This window comes from Oreochromis aureus, linkage group 6 (genome assembly GCF_013358895.1).
Source record: "Oreochromis aureus strain Israel breed Guangdong linkage group 6, ZZ_aureus, whole genome shotgun sequence".
Taxonomy (NCBI): domain Eukaryota; kingdom Metazoa; phylum Chordata; class Actinopteri; order Cichliformes; family Cichlidae; genus Oreochromis; species Oreochromis aureus.
Genome location: NC_052947.1, coordinates 32,647,093 through 32,671,339, shown reverse-complemented (window position 1 = coordinate 32,671,339; position 24,247 = coordinate 32,647,093). Strand labels below are relative to the sequence as shown.

At 38.8% G+C, this 24,247-nt stretch overlaps 1 protein-coding gene across 2 annotated transcripts in view; it reads right to left on the bottom strand.

Annotated features, from left to right (window-relative positions):
* The window catches only part of pkd1a (polycystic kidney disease 1a), a 71,520-nt gene extending 47,999 nt beyond the window's left edge, over positions 1 to 23,521 (bottom strand). For both annotated transcript variants that reach the window (XM_039613368.1, XM_039613369.1), the window contains exons 1-8: positions 22,616 to 23,521; positions 5,547 to 5,618; positions 5,356 to 5,424; positions 4,319 to 4,390; positions 2,358 to 2,539; positions 1,788 to 2,035; positions 1,040 to 1,300; positions 680 to 848 (exon numbers count right to left, since the gene is read on the bottom strand). In XM_039613368.1, the coding sequence (XP_039469302.1) occupies positions 680 to 848; positions 1,040 to 1,300; positions 1,788 to 2,035; positions 2,358 to 2,539; positions 4,319 to 4,390; positions 5,356 to 5,424; positions 5,547 to 5,618; positions 22,616 to 22,884 (1,342 nt within the window). In that variant the 5' untranslated portion in view covers positions 22,885 to 23,521. The remainder of the gene's footprint in view (positions 1 to 679; positions 849 to 1,039; positions 1,301 to 1,787; positions 2,036 to 2,357; positions 2,540 to 4,318; positions 4,391 to 5,355; positions 5,425 to 5,546; positions 5,619 to 22,615) is intronic.
* Between the last annotated feature and the right edge of the window lie 726 nt (positions 23,522 to 24,247).

Sequence of the window (24,247 nt, the reverse complement as noted above, 5' to 3'; positions counted from 1 at the left end):
TGCAGACACAAAGCTACAAAGTTTAAACTGACAAATATAACAAATTTTGTACAGCTGCTTTGGCACACACAAAAACACATATATATATATAGAGAGGTGTTTTGGGGGCATTTTTTAATACTAACATGCTCAGTGCAAAAAGGCAAAACCCAAAGACAAAGTTAACAACTAGCTGTAAAACTAAGTAGATCCTGCCACAGCTGATTTGTCACGCATTTTCCCATCAGATGGCTACAAATATACAGAACAAGTGCTACTGTTAGACCTGTTGGCTGGATGTGTCCATTTCCTCACAGATGTACCATACAAATACTCAGCTACAGTGTCAGCGCTTCATTCATAACTGGTTTTTGCTGTTCCCAAGTGCCCAAAAAGGAATGCTTTCTGGAAATGATTTAGATCGTGCAATGTTGATCTTTCATTACTGCCAAATTTCTAATTACAAAATATTAGCAGATTAAACAATTTAGTCTTCCAACCCAATGATGGTAACTCCTGTAAACATTTATCCTTCCAGTTTTCCAGATAACCCCCACAGAGAAGCATTAAGCTAATGTTCAGATTTAATCAGCAGGAGAGAAAAAACTAATTGGATGTTGATGATCACGAGGAGCTCAGAGTCAAACGCTCGAAATGTGTGAAATTTCAATAACTGAGATTGTGTGTTGGTATACTTTACCTTTGGCAACTTGGACATCATCTTTCGTAATCTTCCAGTCTACATTCAAGCCAACCGAGCCCCAGCTGACCAGTGTGAGCTCCAGACTCCTATTGGCCACAACAAGAGGTGGACAGTGCAGCTCTAGTTTGGGAGGAAGCGTTACAGTCACCTCCCCACGTGCAGACACCTGAACACACACAAGTAAGAATTTAAAATCCAAACACACACACACACACACACACACACACACACACACACACACACACACACACACACACACACACATAGTTTCATTCTTTAAAAAAAATCTCTTTGAACATACATAAAAACTTCAGCCTGGATAAACAGATGGTTTAAAATCCCGTTCTTTTCTCTAACCTTCTTATGTCCCGCCAAGGCCGTCAGACTGACTATATAAGATCCAGGAAGTCCGTATTTGTGAGCTGATGTGGTGCTAACGGTTCCTGTGGTGTTGGCACGGGGTGAAAGGTCACCAAAGTCCCAGGACAGCGTCACAGGTGTGACAGAGGAGTTGGCGGTGAAAGTGATGTGGTTGTGAACGCTTTGCAGCTGGAGAGGAGTCAGCGAGACCGAGAACTCCACCACAAAGACTTCGCGAGCCAGAGCCCACCCACATTTCTGTGAATTAAAGGAACCCATATGAAGAAGAGAAGGTTTTGGTGTTAATACGTACGCATTTAAATAAAACAATAAACAATTTTTCCCATTAATTGTTAAGATAACTGTGGTTTTCCTATTATTTTATATCTCTGAATAAAATCTGAACATTATATATAAACTGTTCCAATTTTAAATAAACCATTCTTAAATTTTTATTTGGAGCTTTAACTAACTTCTATTCCAGATTTCCTCCGCACAGCACTCTTCAGGATATAGGGAAGTCATTCAAACCACAGAGGGAAGTTGTTGTTTGGCTATTGAAATTTTACAGGAAATCCTGAACGTTGTATAATCAAATGAGGAAAGAGCAAAGAAAAGGAAACTGGATCTCCAAAACTTGCTTTTTAATCAAGTGACGGCTGACTTACAGAGAAAATATAACGGACATGACGGAGCACCAGAGGTTATAAACTGAGTCTGACAGAGCAATAATCTTTACACAAACCTTCATCACATCGGGGTTCGTACAGGCAGCAGAACACTGAGACGTGCTGATATAGTTGGGGTCCGAGTTTTTACTGCAGAGGCATTCGTGCTTCTCTCCTAAGCCCCCATACCGATGCGATTCATTGAAACACACACTGTGACACTGTTCCCGTGTCAAGTTTCGGAATGTGGAGTAGGAGAAGATAACAAGTTCGCTTCGTCCCAGTCCTCCACTGTTCTTATCCTCAAGGCACGCAGCATACAGACCTGAAGTGGACAACAGGTTTAAATCTCACAGGCTTATCAGAGATATCAGAGCATCTCTGCCTTTATCATAAATAAAGGCAGAGATGCTTTATCATGAATCTGCATAATACTACACGATTATGTTGGTTGTTTTGTCTGAGGTAGAAAACCAAAGTATTTCACCTTTGTTGTATTTTCAGTTCATCAAGTTACTTTTCAAATAAAAGTCCATAAACTATTTATTGTATTATGTAAAAGCACTGAAAAAAGCAGAAATGATTTCTGGTGAATTTTATAATGTGCATGTTTTCTTTTAACTTCCCAAGATGATGTGTATATTAACCTGTATTTGTTTTCATATCACAGGTGGGCAGTCTGACACTGAGTAAAGGCTGATCTTGGAGGTCAAGGGGGTGTCTGCAGCGCAATTCATTTGAGCGTCGAACTTGCACCCCTTTTTGCTGAAGACAGCTGACAAACCGGAACAGCTTACAGTCACACTCAAAGGGGTTACTGCTTAGATCACTGCAGAAGAGATGGAGACAGACAAGGAGACCGAATCATTAACTGTTAAACACCTCAACAGTCACAAGGTTGAGCACCGTGGTTGCCACTGCTAATTAAACTGTCATCATGTGGTGATGACACATTTATAAACCATTAAAGCTAAATTAATATGCGCGTAACCAACAAGTAGCCTCTCTCTAATAAATTAAGAACTCTCTAATTTATATTTGTGAGTTTTCTGTCTGTTGTAAACCTTTCTCAACTTCATCCTTGCAGGACATGTTTCAGAGCATCGAAAAAGCATGGTGAGTTTAAAATGAATCATGTTTAGCTAAAAGCAATTTTCCTTCCCACTAAAGGCATGCAGCTTGTAAAAAGATGAGAAAGGAACTGCCCTGGGTTTGGAGACTGCTGTGGGACAAACTTTAACTGTAGTCCACTTCGCATTATTCTACCGATGATGTGCCATCTCCTTAAAAAGGCTAGCTTATAATGTGTATGAGTGGTGTGTGTGTGTTCAGCAGCTCAAATCAAATGTCTTATTTTAGCAATCATCATCCATCTTTTTTATCTTTTTTATCACAGCAAGGGTTTTATCAAAGCAAGTAACCAATAAAAGTGACATTACAGTTTGATTATTTAGCAACACTTAGCCACTGATTTCCTTTTCAGTAAACATCATATTTTAATCTCTTATTTGACTTAATGCTAGTTTCAAAGACATATTTAACATAGTTACACCTATAATTTACAGAGCCAATGCTGACATCAGATGTCGGCCCAGTAATAACTCAGACAGCTGGAACTCAGCTTTTCTTTGGTGTTGATCTATTAGAGACAATTCTTGTATTCTATATTATATTTATAGATTTATATCCACATACTAGATATTACTACATGTGCAGGTAGAGCCACACATTTTGTATTCTGTTTGTTTTTTGTGAACTATTTTATGATTTAATTGAGATTTAATGGAAAATGGCGCTCAAGTGGGTAATGACCCCACGGGTAGAATTATAAAAGATAAACTTGCAATTAGCATTATAATAGATTTTATAATAATTATTCATATATATTTATTTTGTTTGCATTTTTGATACACTGTGTATAAGTAAGGGGGATTTAGAGTAAAACATGTAATTATGACATATTTGAAGGAGCTGGATGGTCACAGGTAGCCTTTCTCTACCTAAAGAGACACTCGTCTTTGTGAGGGAGACAAAGCGTAGTAACTGTGCTCCTTTAAGCCACTACAATGAGCATAATAAAAGGATCATGAAACACATGCTTAATAGTATTCAACCTGAGTTTTTATGCTTCAGTTTCTACAGAATAAGCGTATTTAAAGACACATGAGAAAGGGAAATGATGAAGAATAATAAAAATAACAATACTGGCAATGACAGAAAAGAAAAAAACACTGAAGAGACAAAAAAGAGAAGGAACTGAAAAGATGGCGCAAAAATGAATGCAGGAAAAGAAGAGGACGTCAGAAAGAGGAGGAAGGTTACGTAACATGTGCCTCTCATTTAGATTAGCCTGTTATTGATTAGTCTATTTACAAAGACTCTGCACAAGAAGAAAACTTTTCTTTTAATGTGTCGTGTTGTGTTTAACATGTTTAATATGTTGAAGTTTAATTACTAATGTAGTCAAAACCTTCCATCCAGCTTTGGTTCATGTGCTGTGTAAACAGTTTAAGGGGACACCTGCTTATTTCATAATGTGCCATCAGCTGTGAGAGACAAATATTCACAGACATAAAGCTTACAGTATACAGTAAGTGTAATTACTTACATCTGAGTTAGATTACATAGGTCGTCACATATCCTTTCTTCAATGGTGGTGATTTGGTTGTTGCTCAAATCACTGATGGAAACAAAGAGACAAATCAAATGTCAATATCTTAAAACAAGAAAAAAAACAACAGAAAAGACTTTTTCCTTCACTTTTTCACTAATGTATACCAATTACTATCATATTATCGTTTTGGCAAGATTTATGTGACTAAAAATGACCAGACTGAACAATCACTCTACCTGACTAAAAATCCAACAAAAAGGTCATATGATGATTGAGTTTGTAAACCCTGTTTCTCCTACATCGTTACATTAAATTAGTTACAGACTTTTGTTTGTTAAAGAAAATATTATTCTCACACCTTTAAACAAGAAATGACTCATATATATGGTGCAAGACAAAAATGAATAACTAAAAGTGCTGAACATTGACTTTTGCTATTTTACTTTGTCTCATTTCCATCTGTCTGCATGGAAATGCTCTCTTCCTCCTCTTCTCCTCTCTCCCTTCTTCTCGTTTCCTTCTCTACTCATGATCTCCTTTTCGCTCCCTCCCTCCCTACTCTATCCAGAAGGCTACATAATGGAGCCGTTGTGTGGTGGTTTTGGAAGGAACTGATGGAAACCATCAGTCCTCTCTCATCACACACACATACACACAAACATGTGCTTAAACGCCCATTCAATGGGTGGAAGAAGTAAGGTAATGGATGGAGGAAGGGGGAGACCGACAGATGGAGAGAGGGAGGTAGTGGGAGCCTGGAGCAGTAAGCTGTAATTGAAGTTAATCGTCCTGTGATTACTGTGTGTGTGTGGTTTTGTGTGTGTCTGTGTATGTGTGTGTGTGTGCGCGCGCTGTATACACTTCTTTTGGTGAACTTGCTCTCGTTTAGCTTACTCCTGGGATTTCTGCCTACTTTAATCCAGACTAAACCAAGCTTTTGTCTTTACTACTCTCTTTTCATCTTCCTCATACTTCTCTCTTCTTAACATTGCATTTGCCAGGTCAACATCTTTCCTGGACTTTCTACTCACAGGACTGACAGCAGGCCACAGCAGAACAGTCCTCTGGGGAGAACATTGATCCTGTTCCCTTGAAGATGTCTGAAAAATGATGTATTTAGCGTGATGAATTATAACATTTATCAGAGATGCAGTTATATAAAAAGATAAACTAGATTTAAGTTGAATTACACAAACACACAATCAATGCAGTGTTTACTTACAGTTCTTGGAGGCCGGTGAGCTGATGTAGCAGACTGGTATCAAGGGAGGAGATGTGGTTCTTGGACAGATCTCTGTGGGAACAAATATATCCATATTTAAAATGGGGGCAAGCTGACTAAATGCACACGCCTACACACAGAACTATTTACAATGCAATGTGATTGCTCAAGGACTTGGAAATGAAATGCAATAATAGAAAAGGAAAGGAAGGGAAATGCTTAGGTCATACAAATACTGATGGAGATAAATACAACCAGAAACATTTGGAGGTGCTAAAGAATAACACAAGATGCCCCAGAACACAGGCTCTTTAGAGGAAAAACCTTGGTTTTTTTGTCATAACTTAAGCTAGAAAACTACTTGGATATATTTAGAAAAAGCCTAACGATCAGAAAGAAGAAAAACGCCTTCGCAGCCGGTGTTATCTAGAGGTGGAGACCAAGTCCAGTATGAAGAACTGAAACTGTCAAAGAAAAATGTGTAAAGAAGAAGATTAAATATGAAAACTGGTTAATAAAATATGGATATTTCTTAAGAAAACAAACAAATAAAGGAATTAATGGAAAAGGGAAAATAAAGCCCAAAATATTTATGTCACATTTTATAGATTAATTCACGCCTACATGTATTTTTATATTACATCTGCTGCATAAAAGGGTTAATTTCTAAGTGACTGAGTAATTGGTTACTTTCAGTAAATGATGACTCAAATCCACAGTCCAGCTAACCTCATTAGCTCTGCAGTAAGCCACCACACAATGAGTGACCTATGATTGGCTGCACACTATTACCATTATGTTTTACGTAAGTACGAGTAGGAGGAGTCTGCACACCAAACTGTGTCTCAGCTAGAACACATGCCAGATGTCCTCCTCGATTTAATCTACGACACGGGTGGGCATACCTACCACGAGCACAAACGCAACAGAATGATTCTTTATGCAAAGCAAAAAAAGCCGATCTTAAACAGTGAATAAAGTCTGCCTAATGCCGGTATATTTTTTTTCTCTGTGGCCTCATTATCTAATCAGCAACTAATGACTTAAAAATCCTTTGCTTTGCTTTATCAGACTATTGCTTAATCTAAGGTGACGCCTCCTCCCACTGGCAAATGTTTTCCCCTCTTTTAAAGACAAATGCTCCTCCCTCAGGCCTTGTCATCACTTCACATCGAAGTCGTCATTCAAAATATTTCAATGGCTCAATGGTCTCGCTGAGCCCCTTAAATAATATCTGCCAAATCTCCCCGCTTGCCTTACAAATGGCGTTCTTTTATAATTCCATGTACTTATTTTGTAACACTGGTGTCCAGACAGAAGCCCAGATGCCAAAGATGTTGACATCATCGGGGTCAACTTATTTGACTTCAGAAAGCATGATCAATAAAAAAGGCATGCGTGCAATGACTGGAGTGCCCCTTTAAACCCAAGTCAAGGCCCAAATCACGCCTCAGACCGAGAAAGGTTTTCAATTATCAAACAATATATGAAAAGTGATCTGGTTTTAGTCCTTCTGTAAGAATGAGAACATGCTTATTGATGTGAGATAGTTAGAGCTGGGAGTTTCATAATTAATTAGATTAATTTTTAAATACGCCAATGTGAAATAAACGCCTGTTTTTAAGCTGTGAAAGGAGAAAACGTTGACTAATAAAACCATACCTCTCCTACATTCTTAGATTTAAAGATTGTAACTGATAAGAAAGGAATTGCAATTTAGACCACTTCAAAACAGCGCTTGTGAAGCTGGTTTTATCTGTATTATCTTTTTGTGTCTGTCAGGTCTCCCCTTCCACAAATTAGGCAAACCACTCACTTACACATTTTCACACATGTTTTTCTCCTTTATTGCTGAAAAAAATGGAACAAGTGCTGATGAGGAGCCAAAATGTCAGAGCCAGCAAGCAGAGTTGAGTGTAGCAATGTGAAATTTCCTAAATCAAGACATTTATTTCATAATTGCACAGATACAAATTTGCCAAAAGTTTTCTCCTGTATTAACTATTTTATGATTTCCTTGTAAGTCTCTGGTACAAATGCACACTAGAATCTAACCAGTACTGCGTTTGTTAATCTAAAACTAATATACTGGTTAATAACATAAACAACTAATGAATTACAACCAAAAAATATTAGTAGCCCATTTTACAGCTAAAATATGTTAGAGCACTTTAAAGAAAAATACAAATCTGTGACAGACATAACCTAAAATATATTTTTTTTCTTATTTAACACTGATTCTCTAAAATCCTAAGCATGATTTATTGATTAAACTGCAATGATAATAGTACAAATTCACATTTACTATACATTAAATACAGACTGCTAGCAATACATTCTGTAACTAAACCCTTGCATGCCACACTCTCTATACTGGAGCTCAAATTAGTGAGAAACCAACAGATAAATTACTAAGGAAATGAGAAAATTGGGTTGGTTAAGCAGTGGAGATGGGCTCAGTGAAGTGGCTTCAGTCTCCTTTGCATTCCTTCAAAGCAAAGCCACAGCTGCACGTGAGAACGGCGAGACAATCGGGAGAGAAAAAGAACAAGGAGCAGGAGACAAAAAGCCAGAGGCTGTAAGGGAACAGAAAGCACTGTAGCCTATAGGGATAAAAGAAGAAGGTGCTGGACTGCAGGAAAGCTGTAAATTAAAACTCAAAAGGTTGAATCAGGGTGCTGATCGATATTTCTATTCCCAGCTGCTACGAATTCAGTAAATACAAACAAAAAACAAGACGATCTGCCGCAAGGGAAATGTGAATTGATATGTGCGGGACTGCGTTCCACTCTCTCACACTCTTTTCTCTGTGTGTGTGTGTGTGTGTGTGAACAGACCAGGACGCCGTTCCCAAAAGGAAACATCTGTACATTCCAGACAAGCTGTGTAAGAAAGATGGAGACAGAGAGAGAGACAGAGAGAGAGAGAGAGGGAGCACTCTCCTCTGCTAAACCCATCAGAGGATGGACAGGACAGCAGAAATAAGCTCCGCCCACTAGCTGATCACTCATACATTAGACGGACCCTTCACCTTATGTAATGTGGTCGACATCTATGGCACAGCGGGAATGTGCGTGTAAAGATTTGTGTGTACGACATATGAAAACTGTCTTTCACACCTTACGGGTAAGACCACATAGACAAGAGCAGATTAAACAGAGACAGTCTGTATGTGTGTTTAACATGACCATATAATGTGACCTTCACCATGTCTATTAGCAACAGACTCCCGTTCTCAGCTACCTCTGGACACACATGGTTTTACTTACACATACGCAAACACACACATACACTTTAGGTATAGGCCTGTGCACAAGCACACACACACACAGCACACATATGGTTCTGTTTTACTAACGGTGTGGCCAGTGATCTAACAACTCCTTATAAGGCCTGTCTGGTGCCACTTATTCTGAGTTGGAGGATGAGAGCGCACACAAAAACACACACACACAGCCCTCATTGACTACACTGTGCTTGGGCAGAGGGAATGACACAGGAGGAGTGGGCATGTGCTCTGCAGACAATATGAATACAAGAAAGGAAAGATCTGAAGTGAAACAGAAAGGGGTGGTTTTCTTGTTCTACTAAAGAAAACTGAAATCTGTTTGAATCCGTCTTTGTTCCATCTGTGGAGAATTGAGAACAAAAAAAAGTCTTTAAAGCATAGTGATAAAAACTGGGTTTAAGTCAGATCATAGACAAACTGGTTTCTGCAGGCTTGTGGTGGTAAAGTGGTCCAAGTCCCTATGATTGAAGGCCAGCGCTCCACTAACCCACTAAACACAGACTCCTCTGTGGTTGCTTTCATCTCACCTCAGCCCCCCCTTTCCTCTGCTGCCCCCCCCGCCTCCTGATTTCTCCCCTCTTTTTGGTTCTGCTTCTTTGTTTATTCCTGAAGTCTGCACGAGTCAGATGGGAAGGGGAGCAGGACAAAAGCTGAGGAAGGAGTAAAAAATGATGGAGCTGGAGAAAAGGGCAGGTGTGAAGGGGAAGCCAAGGAGAAGTTGGAGGTAGTAGCAGTGAGTGACACGGGCCAGGTGTGGAGAACAATCAGCCCACTGTGGGCTGCTTCGTTTGAGAGCTGCCAGCCAGAACCTCATGCCTGCGACAAGGGGTGAGGGGGTGGGGGAGATCGGAGTAGTCGGGTACTTTCCCTACTGCAAGAAAAAAGGGAGCATGAAATTAACAGGAAAATAGGGCTGAGGACGTTTGGTCTAAAAAGCCTGACATTCGACTTCACAGACTGGCTCGCCTTTCCTCTTTAGAACATTCTGTCCATTTTTCCAGCTGCTGCTGCCTGGGTTGTCTGGTGTCCAGCTGGCAAGTTAAGGGCAGCTGTGTGCAGCAGTTTAACACTCTTATTCAAAGAATGATACACTGACATACAAACAAACTCTTTGACATAATACCAATTCATGCGGGAAAAACAAAACTAATTGTTCTTTTCCTGGTAAAAGAAAGTGAGTCAGTGCCACATATTACAAGTCATTAAATGTGGGTTTAAAACACAAACGGGTCTCTCAAGCATCTAATACAACTGTGGTGAGACAATAAAAAGGAAAAAAAACAACCGATGCTTCCAGTGAACCACTGAAAACTATGCATCATCTTGCAAAAGGCTGAAAAACCTCTGTCTGTGAGTCTGACTGTTCTTTGTCTGTCTCTACAACCATTCATCCGGTCCACTTCAAGCTTGGCAGGTGTACTGCTTTGTGCAAGTGCAGTACTCAATTTGATGAGCTTCTCTTACTGTGGCTAAAAGTTGCTCTCTATGACCATTACTACCACTACTGACTGCTCCACTCTGTGTGTAGGCGAGGCAAAACAGATGCACAGATAGGGATGTTTGTTTAGCTGTCTTTGTGAAATAAATTTTTTGTAACGTCTGTGAGAAATACCCTAGCTTAATCCTAACTTTAGACATAAACCCAACTAACCCTTAACTCTCAAACAGTTCCTTGAAAACATAATTGCAACACTTAATTAACCTGATGGTTAAAACTCAGACGATTCTAAACAAAATTAGCTGGACATTTTTTGTAATCTTATATGTATTACTGGATTGTGTGAAACGTCTGTCCAGTTGGTATACTTATTCTTACTGAGAAAAGCTAAGAAATTGTGGTGGTTGATGTTATTTATGAGCTAAACATGGGTACTTTTAGCACGTTGCAAGCTGGTTGCTAGGCAACAACATTGCAACTTTTGTGGATATAAATCAATACACATAAAAGAATCATTTTATAAAGAGTGGGTGCATTAACTTTTTGAAATTGAATTATATATGATATTAGAGGTTAATGTAGTAAATCAAAAATGATACAGTGTTTTTAAATGGTGTTATAGGTGTCAAAATTCTAGCTAACCACAGGTGGTTGCTAGGCAACAGGGTACATTGTAAAATCTGATATAGATAAGAACCTTCAGGGACATAAGATCTACCAGTGTACCAAGCTTGGTTGCTCAACCTCTGATGGTCTGAGATGAGTTCATGGTCAAAGAAACAAAGCACAGACAGAGATTTTGCGTTATAGTCAATTTTTTTCTTAGATCTTCAGTAACAACCAGAATTTCCATGTTCCATTTTAGGCACAATCAAGCCACAATCAAACATACACTCAGCAAGTGTATTCTTACAGCTATTCGCTTCAAAACTGTGTTTGGGGGGGGACTTCTTTAAATTGCTGCTAATAAAAAATAACACGTGACACTCTGCCCAAACAGCCCTCTGCATCAGTTGATTTTTAAATACAACGCAGTCGGTAAAGATCTCTGAAACAAATGCAAACAAAGACTGCATCTACTGCTTCTCATCCTGTTATATTTCCATACACCAACCACACAACAGTCATTTTGAACAAAAGCTTCTGCCAAATGAAGGTAATGTGTGACAAGTGTGATTAATCGAGTAATCATGAGCAATTATTTCTCCATCATCAACGTCAGCCTCGATCATATTAAGATATTAATCTCATATTTATCCATTTTTAATGATGCAGTGAAAGAATTTTTCAAATGCAGCACCATGCAACATCAATTCATCATTTCTAATAACTGGTCCCAACAATTAGACATAAAAGCACAATGAACTTCTGCTTGTCCCCTTCACTCTAACAAACGTGTGGTGTCTGTGTTATGTAAGCTGTGTTGCTGAAAATGTTTTTTTGCTGACCTATAATGCATTTTTCCATGCATATTTTCAGATGGTGGATTTTTATACAATTCTGCAAAAGTTGAATTTGTAGCATTAAAGTGAAGAAGATGTGTGACTCATAAGCAAATCCATGAAACTTCCAAAACAATCCACAAACTGCACAAACTGAGCACCAGTGCACACTGGAGGTGACAAATCTCAATCTTCAGTGGTGGTACATATATACACCTAAGCAGAGCATTTAGTCGACCACAGTCTATATGTTTTCAGTTATATTCCCGTCTGCAAATGAAACATAAACAAATGCTCTGGTTTGTTGTATCTGTGCCAAGTGAAGGTAACCCACAGACTGTATATAAAAGATGGATGTAGCCACTATCATGTCACAGACTGTTTAACGAATTTGCATTGTGAAGCCATGAGCTGAACATGTTGTCTGTTATCTTGGTGTTTTGAAACCGAACATGATGAGTGAGGGGTTGATTTGATTAAAAAGGGACACTGTGTGCTGACATAAGCCCACAACTTGTCAATCACAAGGCACATTAACCCTGCTTTATCATTCCTCTTGACTCTAATAGGGACCATAATTCATAAATTAAACATCCTACTGTATTTAATGAGACATGAGACTACTAAAGGAAAGTGTTACGTGAGGTCACAGAGTAGAGGAACTCAGACTTCTTATTGTGATCACAGTAGTCACCTCCTTCTGGCTATTACAAAACATTTAGGCACATCCATAATGGTTTCATTTTTCAGACCCGGAAGCTAAATTCATCTCTTAAATACAATCTCTCGTTAATCTAAAACAGGGGAATCAGATTTTTCTTGTTCCATAATAAAACTTTCCCTACCTACCTGCAGCTTTAATGCATCATGCATTTAGATTTTGATCATATGTCTGAGTGTACATATTTCAAGCACTGGACTTAGTTCTCATGTATTTGGCCTAAGGCTATCAAAGTGTGTACAGGGAGTTGTAGAGACCAGCATTTTTGTTTAATTTATCTTGTTTGTAAAATCTGGAAACACCACATAAACTGATGCAACAAGTGAAAAAGGAATGGTGGCAATAAAAGACAACACAAAAAATGAAGTCTGTCACCTCCAAAACCATAGAGACAAGCAGAGCTTCAGCAGCCCTGAGAACAAAGGCTGGCTGCCAGCACAATCTGTGGTGAAGATGATGACTACTTCAGCTGAGTCCTCCACACCATCATCTGGCAGCCCTTCATCTTTTATCTACTGATTGGTCTCTGTTACTGTGCTCTCTGCTTGTTGAATCAGTTTCAGGTTCATTGGCATGAAATCAACAGAGGATCCACTGTGCTTACAAATGACACAATGCATTTGGTTTATTTTCTTTTTCTTACGTCTCTGTTTTAGTTTCATTTTTTTTCAGTAATTTTGAAAAGGTTGCATTAAAAAAAAACAACTCCAAGGACAACTCATATTTCTAAAAAAATGCAAATGGGCTTGTTATGAATTTTAATCATGTCCTTGGATTGAATGTAAATGAAACACGGTGCTGATTAGCATTTCATTACAGTTCTGGCAGGTTTGTAATCCCAAGTTTAGAGGCTAACAATTCACTTTTCGATTTTCAGCCTCGTAGGCCCTTATTAACATTTAGCCCATGGATTGCAGCATGTTATTCTGGGATGTCTTGAAGTCTTTGACTCTCTGCAGCATAGGCTACACAAACAGGATGTGTTTCTGCAATTCTCTCATAAACACACAAAGACATGCACAAGCAACAGCGATCAGTATGCATGAGCTACACACGTAAACACTCGTGTTTTGGCTGTTTATATCTGAAAGCGGGGAACAAAATCCAATTACTGCCGTCTTTTTTTTAATGGGGTAACGGAGAAAAGTCTGCTTTTTAACTGGGGTAAAAGACAAATGTTTCCTATGTGATCAACGCCTGCATTTTTCACTCTACAAATGTAACTCAAAAAAGCACCTAGTTTATAAATTAAAGATGTAATCTATACAGGTATCCCTTTTGTCGTTTTATATTAATTTCCATCCTTCAATTTTCACATTAAAATTCAGTGCAGATGTTAGATACTATATTGCTGAGGTAGAGTGTGCTTCTCTTAAAAAATACATGAGTCAGTCTTTGTGAACTGAAAGGCTTTGCCAAAGTGAATCCATCCATCTCCTCTGATTGGAAAAATACTGAATGAATCCCTAATGTAAAAAACAAAGCTTGAAGCATGACTTCATAAGACATGCATTAGCCATAGCATGAGCATACAGCATGTTTTGATAAATTACTTTAATTAAGAAGTCGTGCTTTGATTATCAAGGGTATTTTAGAGAATTGGAATACTTAATGTAGTTTTTGCCCTTTTCCCCCAGTAATCTCTAACATGCAGTCTCTGTTCTGGTGTGTCTTTTGGACAGCAAGACATTTTAATTTTTCTGCATTTTACGCAGTTGATTCGATGGTATTAATTATGCTGCACATCAGAAATAAATAACATTTATTCTACATGAACACTGTCCTCTGTCCATCTGTCCAAATCAAGAGTGCATTTATCTCTGCACCCCATGTGCTGTTATTTTCTGAGATAGCCAAAGCTACACAACTCATAAGCATGGATGCTTAGTACACATGTGGAAAAAAAGTAACTAAATGAGATAACCACTTAGTAATCTGTATTCCCCAGCCAGTTGTTGAGTGTTTGCTGGACATTACGAGATGAAAAAGGTGTATAGTCCTGTACTGAAAACCTCCTTACAATTGCTGTGGTCACTAACATATTCCCATGGTCATGGACAGAAGATGCAAACTACACTTAAATGACAGACTCCATTTTTTAGCTTTTTAAATTTTTACTATGCAAACCAGAAACAGAAAATGTTCACCTTCAAAATAAAAGCTGTACCTTTTGAATTATGGTTCTTGCAGCAGCAAGGCCAAATTTGACTGTTTTCGGTTTGCTTTGCACTTCTTTAAGTTTCACTACTGTTTACAGAATATTTAAGAGTTTTTGATGGGCTGACATGCTCCCTGTAAACTATGGGCAACTGCAGCAATCTGCTAGTCACCAAAGCAATAACAAAGATTTCTGGTGCAGGACCCAATTTGCAACTTGTGTCACCAAGCAACAATCAGCAACCTTCATAATTACTCATCAACCCATTGGGGAGTAACCATTTTCCTCTAGGCCTGTGTGACTGAGGTCTGAGAAACTGTGCATTCTTCTAAATAAAAACATACTTTGACAAGTTCTGATAAACTAGTCAAACCAAATAAAACAACTGTACAAATTATACCTGTGCTCACTCTGCTGAGGGCACCAGTGTGAAATTGAAGGTAATTTACTAACACCACTCCACTATTCAGAAGCAACTGCAAAAAGTGCAAAAACAAGTGAAAGGATCTTAGAGAAAAGGTCACACATACAGCTTTCTCTCTGCACTATTTGTTAGATTGGCAAAAAAAAAAAAAAAGTGTGCCAGTTTGAAAAAATGGAGGGCTGTGAAAATAAAGTGCAGAAGAAGACCCAGACAGACTGGATTTGAGAAACAGAAGCACGTATCACTCTGGAAGATAGGAATTACCAGATTCAACTAAGTTACCATTCAAAACAGAATCACAGAGTGTACTGTACGTGCAGAGAGGGCGTAATGTGACAGAAACGATGAATAAGATGAAAAATTGGTAGCAAGGAAAAAAAGCAGCTTTGGAGATGTGAGTCATTATGACTCGAGTGCATTTAGGTTTAGATAAGCGTGATAGAAGTTTGTGTGAAGAATGCAAGTGTGAGAACTCCAGGAAGACTAGAGGTATGAACATCAAACTCTGGCTTTTTTTGTCTTAATTTATAGGTGAGCAAGGATGCACTGATGCAATCATAATTCTGGATGCAACTTAAAGAAATCACTAGAGGTGGGCGATATGACCCAAAATTCATATCTAGATATTTTTTAGCTGGATGGCGATATAAGATATATATCTCGATATTTTTTTAAAGCCATAAAGTAAGAACAAAAAGAGAGTTTTGTCAAAGCTGTGTCCCAGATGTCACACAGGCACTTTTATTAACATAGAGCATAGATGTACATGAATTATGAGCATTTATTAAATAATGATGCTCTATAAATAAAAGAAAACTATGTTGTTTTGTGCATAACAAAGAGCAAATTGTGCAGTCAAAATGTAAACTAACAGACGCTGACCATAATAACAAAGACAGATTTCACAGCTGCTCTGTTCCCAACTTCTACTGCGTGACTGACAGCCTGGAGTTTGAAATCCGCTTCGTAACCATGTCTCTGGACAGGTGCCATTTATGGTCCTTATACACACACAATACGGTAATATTACGTTGAAGCACAGTACGTATCACTCCGCGAGGCTCCTCGGTAGCCGTAATGCTCCGACAATCCATCAAGCGGTGCAGCTCCGTAGCTTAGCAAAGTCGAACTAAAACATTTTTTGACAGATTGCTGAGCGCTGTGTATCACATAAAATCGGTTCGCGGTCATCAAGCACAACCAGAATTCATACAAAAGGCGCGCAGTCAACTTTTGAGAAGATGAAAGGATTTCAGGCCGTGCATGGCGTTAGCGTGGCTAGCTCGTTAGCGTGGTTAGCTCGTTAACACGTTGACGCCGTCCAGCCCCACGCACGGGGCAATGCGTAAAGACAAAAGTGGACGAAAGAGAGGCAAACTTGCGGCTCCGCAACTATAATTATAACGTAACATAGACTATATCGATATAAAGGATATTGTCACATCTTATATCTCGTATAAAAATATATCGATATTTTTAAAAATCTCGATATATCGCCCAGCTCTAGAAATCACCCCAAAAACATTTTTTTTAACAGAAGGATAAAGTGCGCAGGATAAAGATCCAAAGCATGCCAGCAACCTACTGAAACAATATTCTCTTAAGAAGATAATGAAATAATCATTTTGATACTTGTGAAGGATCACAGATACGGTTACATGAATACACTGAAGGCTTAGTTGGGAAAAGGAAAGCTTTACCACAGCTATTGCAGAAATTATTCCATGCCCAGATGAAGTCCAATTTAATAACAAACTACATATTAAGCCACAAGTGTGTTTACAAGAACTTTCTCTGCTGCCCGTTTTTAACTGTACATCTGTTGTGTTTTTTAATAATTTAAGACCAACAAATGTATTTTTCTAGAACATTATTGCTATTGTTTCTTTACGATAAACACCACCATCTTTAATGCTTTTTAGTATTTAAATATTTCTTGGGCATACTGTAAATCCTGAGTCAAGTATAACTTTAAAGAACACTAGTGCCATTTTTTTCCTTTTTTTAGCATAGTTATTTCTATCAAACCCTCTCTGTATATTAACAACCATGATCGGTGTGACTGATATGACGGAACATCTCATTTACTTGTTTAGAGGGATTTTGAAGATTAAAATGAACTCTTTCAGGAAACAGTTTGTGGTGTGAGACTGCTGTTAAAATAGTTATCTCAGTTAACTTGATTTATGAGTAGTGTAATGGAATATAGAATTTATTTATAACTGAAAACTATTTAAAAATTAAGAACAACCTATATCTTCTCAAAAGAAGAAAATTGTGACTATTAAGTAAAAACCGTATTGTGTTCTTTGTGTTACGCTGTTACTTCCTAGTCTGCATGTGTGCATTCTTTTTCAGGCTTCTTTCTCTGTGAACACAACACATCTGGCCGAAGTTTTGCTGGATAAATTGCAGTCAACTATGTGAACGATGCCCACATGTGTATAAATAAGCCTTTGAGTATGACAGAGCAGTGTATTTTGGTGGGAATTTGTGAGAGAAAAAAGGCTTGCAGTGCTACAAACTAACATTTTAAGGTGCTTCTTGATTAGTTGCAATCAGTCCGTGCAGTAACATTCCCTCCTCAAGTACACTTTCATTATCATCCACAGGACACAGCGCCTTGAGGTGACTGCTCCTGAGAATTGGTGCTTCATTGATCAACAACTGAGGTGACTTGAACTGAAGTCGTATAGAGTTAAATGTCGCCTTAGGAGAAGAGCAGGTCGTTTAATAATCAAATGTTTAGTGGTTTGATCTTGAGCTCTTCAATCCTCCATGTCAAAGTGTACTTGGAGTAAAAGGAACTTCAATTGTCCCTGATGCAATAAAGTGTGCATGTGTGTGGGTGGGTAAGTATGTACTGTAAAAGCACTTTGAGAGGTCAATAAGTCTAGAAAAGGTACATAAAAATGCTAGTCCATTCACTAAATCACACTGATACAGTTTTTACAGCTACTTTTACTATGCAGACTTTCCTAATGCTTTTTGTTTTGGGTGCACATATGACTCTCCATACAATCTTTCCCATTTGCAAAACTCATGTAATTCAGATGTGAGATAAAACATCGACGAGGATATTTTCAAGGAGTCAGATGGTACCATGAAGCATTTTTTATGTTAAATTAAGTTTTGTTTGTTCACAACAAGCTTTCATTTCTGATGGGTAGTATAAATCCACCTCTTCCAAACAGACCTAGGGTTAGATTACCATAATATAAAAGAAATCTGTGCATAGCGATATAACATACCTGAGCACATTGCAAACTTACATTTGAGAAAACACCCTAAGAAATCTTCAGACACTGCCAAAACGTCAACATTCAGATGCATGACTTTCTTCTCCAGCCTGCCGCCACTAAGTTAATGATAAACCAAGACATTTCTGGCACCCCTGGTTGAAAAGTACTGAGTGCATGAAGGCTGAGACAAGCTACACACTTGTTTCTTTCTGCTGCTATGAAACATTAAAAGTAAGGTATCATTAATTGCGAGCGCTGATAATTTCATTCGCCAATTTAAGAACAGTTCAGGATTTGGCACCCATCATACATTTCTTTGTGTTAAGCAACCTTTATTCTGAGGATTTTTTTTTTTTTTTTGCTAAAGGCATGGGCAGGCATACACAGTGAAAGGAAGGATGGGAGCTGGCTCTTCTTCTCTCCCTGGTTCTTTCCTCATTCTCTTATTTATAACTGCCTGGAATGTCTGCACTTCTGTGAGTGATGTCATCAGTTACTTTTGCCATGGTAACACAACAAAATCTCCCCTGCATATGGTCAGTACATTCAATCTTTCCCACTTCATTAAAGTCACTCAGTGTGTGTGTGTGTGTGTACAAGTAGGTGGTTGTAAGACTGATAACCACCTTTGGATCTGGAAGTGAGGGCAGAAAGGGAATGCAGGAGACAGTGAGAGAATTTTTGATTTTATAGTATCACCTGTTCAAAAGCTGTCTCGAAGCCCCAAGACCTATACACAGCCAACCAGAAAATAAAATAGTTTCACAAACATATCGGCCTGCCTGCAGTGGGTCTGCGTGTGTATGTGCATCTTGCTGTCATGGCAACACCACAAAATCCTCCTTGGCAGAAGAGATAGGAGAAGGTATGCATGACCACAAGTGTATTTAAATTTCAAACAAACTATGCTACTGCCTAAGACACAGTCTGTAACGATGCCGAAGAACTGAAGAGCTACTTTACATGTTACATGGCCCGAATAATAACTACATTCTTTGTTTGGTGTACTCTGTGGTACCGTTCTTCAATGACAATGCCAGTGCGTGGAGCCTACAGCTATAGCTACAAACACCAGTGCACAGCATTTATTGCAGCTGAAACTGAAAAGCAAAGTTAATGGAAAGTATTTTCTGCTTACTGGACTGTAAGTACGACCTAACAATGTCTTAAAACAAAAAGTATTGCATACCCACACAGTGTATGGTCAAAAGAGCCAAATGTTAGACTTCTCTCGTGTGTCTGTAACACTATTTGTTTTTATAAACACTATTAAAAACTACTGCTTTTTTTTTTATTTAATAAAGGCAAGTTTATATTACTATCTGATAAAGCTATTTACAGAAACAACACACACAAAAACTTACAGTAATGAAAACATTTCTAGTTCACTTTCTCTGTCTTACGTCCCGGGACTCGTGCACCACTGTGATGATGTGCGTCCCAAGAATATTCAAACAAAACAACAGCACTTGAAAAAAACTGAGTTTCATTTTACAAGTATGTCCCAGAACTGCAAAACTCTCCGTATGAAGTGTTAAGAGATTTTATTATGTGTGTGGGTTGGAGCAAATGGACTCATGTGTAACGGGAATGCTTTTCTCCAACTGCACTCTGCAGTATGTTAAAATATTTCACAGCCACTGGATGTTTTTTTTTTCCACCAAGGGTGTGTCTAGAACATTTAGATTTGGGGCCAGATAGGGGCATGGACAGAAAGGAGAGGAGCTGGTGTTTAATGGATGTGAAATTAGTTTTATTAAAGTCTCGGTGTAGCTGACGTATTCTTGCTTCAGTTATTTTGCAGTAATGTGACACATTAGAAAGGACTGGAGAAGGCACGGAGAAAAGAATTGGTGGCAAAAAAAGCTCTTTGCTAGCAATTTCTTCAAATGGAAATGTGGTATTTTTACTGAAAGAAAAGTAGAAATTAAACAGGGAAAAGGCACAAAATCCATTTAGACCTACAGCATGTGTTCACAGTAGCATCCCTACGCCTATAGCTTGATCACAGAGACTTTTCCTGCATCTCTCTCTCACAAAGCAGTGAAGTTGTGAATGCTTTCTAAAGCCAGCCACAGTTAAATTAAATTTCATGGTGAGACACTACAGCATTACACTGGGTCCTATCCAGTTTTCCCACAGCTAAATAATGTTAATAAATGTGCACCGACTGAAAAGTGGATGCACAGTTATGCGAAGAGGACTAAGGACAAGATTACTAAAGAGTAAAATATATAAATAAAAACATGGTCGCTCTGTTATCTATTAATCATTTACAGCATCGCTCCTTGTGGATGACTAAAGGACAGTCATTTACTGTGAGCGCTGAGTTCACATCTATTCAAGCTCAAATCTGTAGTCGGCTCCTCCAAGGTATCAAATTCACATACAACAGTGACAATAAACTAGCCTGACACCGCTTTAAGACAGACAAATCATTCACTGCCTATTCATTTTTGTGGTGGTTATCTGCTCCAAGGCTACATTTTTGAGTCTGGTAATAGTCTCTTAAATAAAAAAAGCTATTTATTGCTAATATAAAAAAGACCTATAAGACCTGCTCTGCATGCTGCAAAGATTCACGGTAGCCTTACTGACTCTTCTCTGCATCTACTAAAAGATGTTAAAAGGACAAGGATGACTTTAAGAGGGCTAACAATCCAGACCTGAACTGTCATCTCTCTGCCTCAGACAGACCAAAGGCCATTATTCAGAAATCGCTCCAAGTAAATGACCTTTTTTATTCTTTAAAGTCCAGCCTGCAGCATTATTAAATGAACACTACCAAGATCTCCAGCTGATCTTAGCTGATTGTCTCATCCTTCTGTGAAACCAGATTTAATTAAGAGTAAAATATTTGATATCCACCACATGTGTCTGCCTATTGAGTAGGACACAAGTAGCTAAATTAGTAATTACAGTTAAGTTCACAGCCAGTCACCTTTACATATGACTTCCGCTGGTGCAGTAGGGTTAAGGAGGTTTATCTACTTTGATGCAATTAACACGCCAACAAATTCCAACATGAGACATTAACATTCAGATAAATCACAGACAGACAGTGCGGCAGAGTCTGTCTCTAATTTATCTGCCTCTAAACAAGCCACTTTGCTTCTTTTATGCAAACACTACCACTAAAGGTCAGGTGATAATAGGGGATCCTGTTGAAAGTGGAAGCCCTTTATACAACAAATACAACCAGTGTACCTGCAGAGTTTTATTTACTTGTAAAACTCTGTAAACAAAATTATAACGCTCATTTTGTGTCCTAAAGCAAGACCTGCCCAAAACAGTGTGCACTGATTATGTGCCTGGTATTTATAGTAAAGTCTTAAGTTAAATACTGTAAAGAAAGGTAGTTTCAGTAAAAATAAATAATGAATAACATATGGCTTCCATCGAACAGAACAGAATGTTCTGCTGCAGCTACACCAGAGGCTGAAGTCTGATCTGCTCCACCTTTGGTTTCTGGTCACCAACTTATTAATACCAACAAACGGGAAAAAAAGATGCGCACACGCACACACAAACACACACACACAGTCACCAGGCGTCCTTCTTTTGACATAAAAAGTAACCTAAAATTATATTAAATATTATTATTATTATTATTTTTTTGCCTGATTGAAAAATAATTACTATGTGGAGACAATCAGTTTCGGGTTTGTTTGTGTTCTAACTACACTGGTGCACCCAGCAGACCATCAAAGCCAACTTAATCAAATCTCCACATCTGTCAGAGCGCTTATACGTTCACGACGCCACAATTTATTCATGTTTAATCTGCTAATTACTGTATCGATTACTTGGATAAATACAAATGCTAATACCATAAATATTTTCGTGACGCACCAAGGGGGAAAACAAACAAACAACAGAAACTTCCAGCCCAAAGTGGTAGTTAACAGGATTTGTTCCACCAACAGCCCCAAGCAAAAAAAAAGAAAAAAAAAATACAAATTTCCACTGAGTTTAAGTAGCACAAGAGACTCAAACGCTCACATTTTAAAAGCTTTTTTGCTCGTTTGATTCACAGCGGCTCTCACGATTAATTCTATTTTCCAATCAGCTGATCTCACTGCATAAACATTTGACCCTTTTAATTACTATAGAACAGCAGCATAAACAATAAATCCAAAAATCACGTCATATTAGGTGTTTGGAATAATGGGGTACACGCATATGGGGATATAACAAGCGGACTGATAGACAGAACCCCAGATGAATTACATTTTTACGTGTGTTACGCTTGTTTTCCTGGTTGATGGTTATCTCTAAAGTTTGGGCAAACTGGGTGAAAAACTCTCCACAGTGCATTCATATCCTGTGCAGCCAGTTTTGGTTTCTTTACTTACAACACATTGGTGGCCAGCGGGATCTCTTCCGCCGCAGGGGCCCTTTCCAACCCGATGTTGGAGCAGTTGACGACGCAGGACTGCTGGGGCCCCGTACAGCTGCAGTTAACGGGACAGGGACTGCAGCTCTTGCCGCCGTCCGCCTGCGCCGCGGAGCCCCATACTTCCAAGCAGCAGAGCGCCACAAGCAGACTGGAAAAGAAACTAAACCTCGGGAGGCAGACGCCATGTTTTCGCTTGGATAAAGTCTGTCCATTTCCACAAGGCATAGCTCACTCACATCTCATCGCCTCTGATGGTGTAAGTCCTCACAGTCTGGGAAGGAACAAAATGCACGGAACAAAAGCAAAAACGCGTGTCCTTTTTCCACGGCTTTCATGTACAGAGACAAAAACAGAAGAAGTCATTAACTTTTTCACACCGTTATCTGCCTTTATTTTCCCAGCGTTGTTTTTCTTCTCCTCGTATCCCCTTCCCCTGGAAATGTAACGGAGCTTTTCCAGAATCCTTTGAGGAGAAAAAAGTTTTGGAGAACTTCCTCCCTCCCCCTTTTTCCATATCATGCAGTTCCCTGAGCCGCCACTGTGACCTGGCGAATAGCCTACTTTTCCTTCTCAGTTGAATGAATACAATATTAGACTGATTACCCATTTAAAAAGGGCAAACATTTAAAGTGAAAGTTACTAAATAAAACAGCTAGAAAATGGCTTATACCGTTTTTTTAAGTTGCCAAAATAATCGATTGAAATAAACACAGTTTTGAAGTACATATGTAGCCAGGCCTCAAATTTCTGGTAGTTTTTCTCTGATGAGGGTTACTCTTGGTTAGAGGGCACGGGTAAAAGATTCATGGGCATTCTCTTTTTGTTTTTACTGATAAAGTAAAAAGTTGACTGCATCTTCACTTGCCCAACACAGCTTCGATCAATCCTTCATTGGCAAAAAAGTTGGGATGCTGTGCAAAAGGCAAAGAAAATCAGAATGCAGTCACTTTAAATCTTCCATTTGCTTAAATTTGGTAGAAAGAAAGCATAGGGAAACGCTGAGAGTAGGAAATGTTATTGATTTTGTTATCGGTTTTTGAGGGGAGAATATGGTCATTTTAAATATGATGCCAGCAAGACATTTTAAAACATTTGAGACAGAGGTAAATTAATGAATAAAGAAAGAAAGAAATGAAAAGTCAGTACCACCTTCTTTTGGGGTATAAAAAGTCCTTCTAGTGAGTCCTTCAGAAGTGAACACGGAAACAGTTTACACTCTGTCAAAAACTGCATGGACAAGCTGAAAAAGGTTTTCATCAGCCGTAGTATGTGATATCATTGACAGATTAAAAGAATCAGAACAAAAGTGGAGGCAAAGGACAAGGCCCTAAAGAAATACTGAATGACATGGTAAATGGTAAAAATGGCCTGTATTTGTATAGCGCTTTACTTAGTCCATAAGGACCCCAAAGCGCTTTACACTACATTCAGTCATCCACCCATTCACACACACCTTCACACATTGGTGATGGCAAGCTACATTGTAGCCACAGCCGCCCTGGGGCGCACTGACAGAGGCGAGGCTGCCAGACACTGGCGCCACCGGGCCCTCTGACCACCACCAGTAGGCAACGGGTGAAGTGGGTGA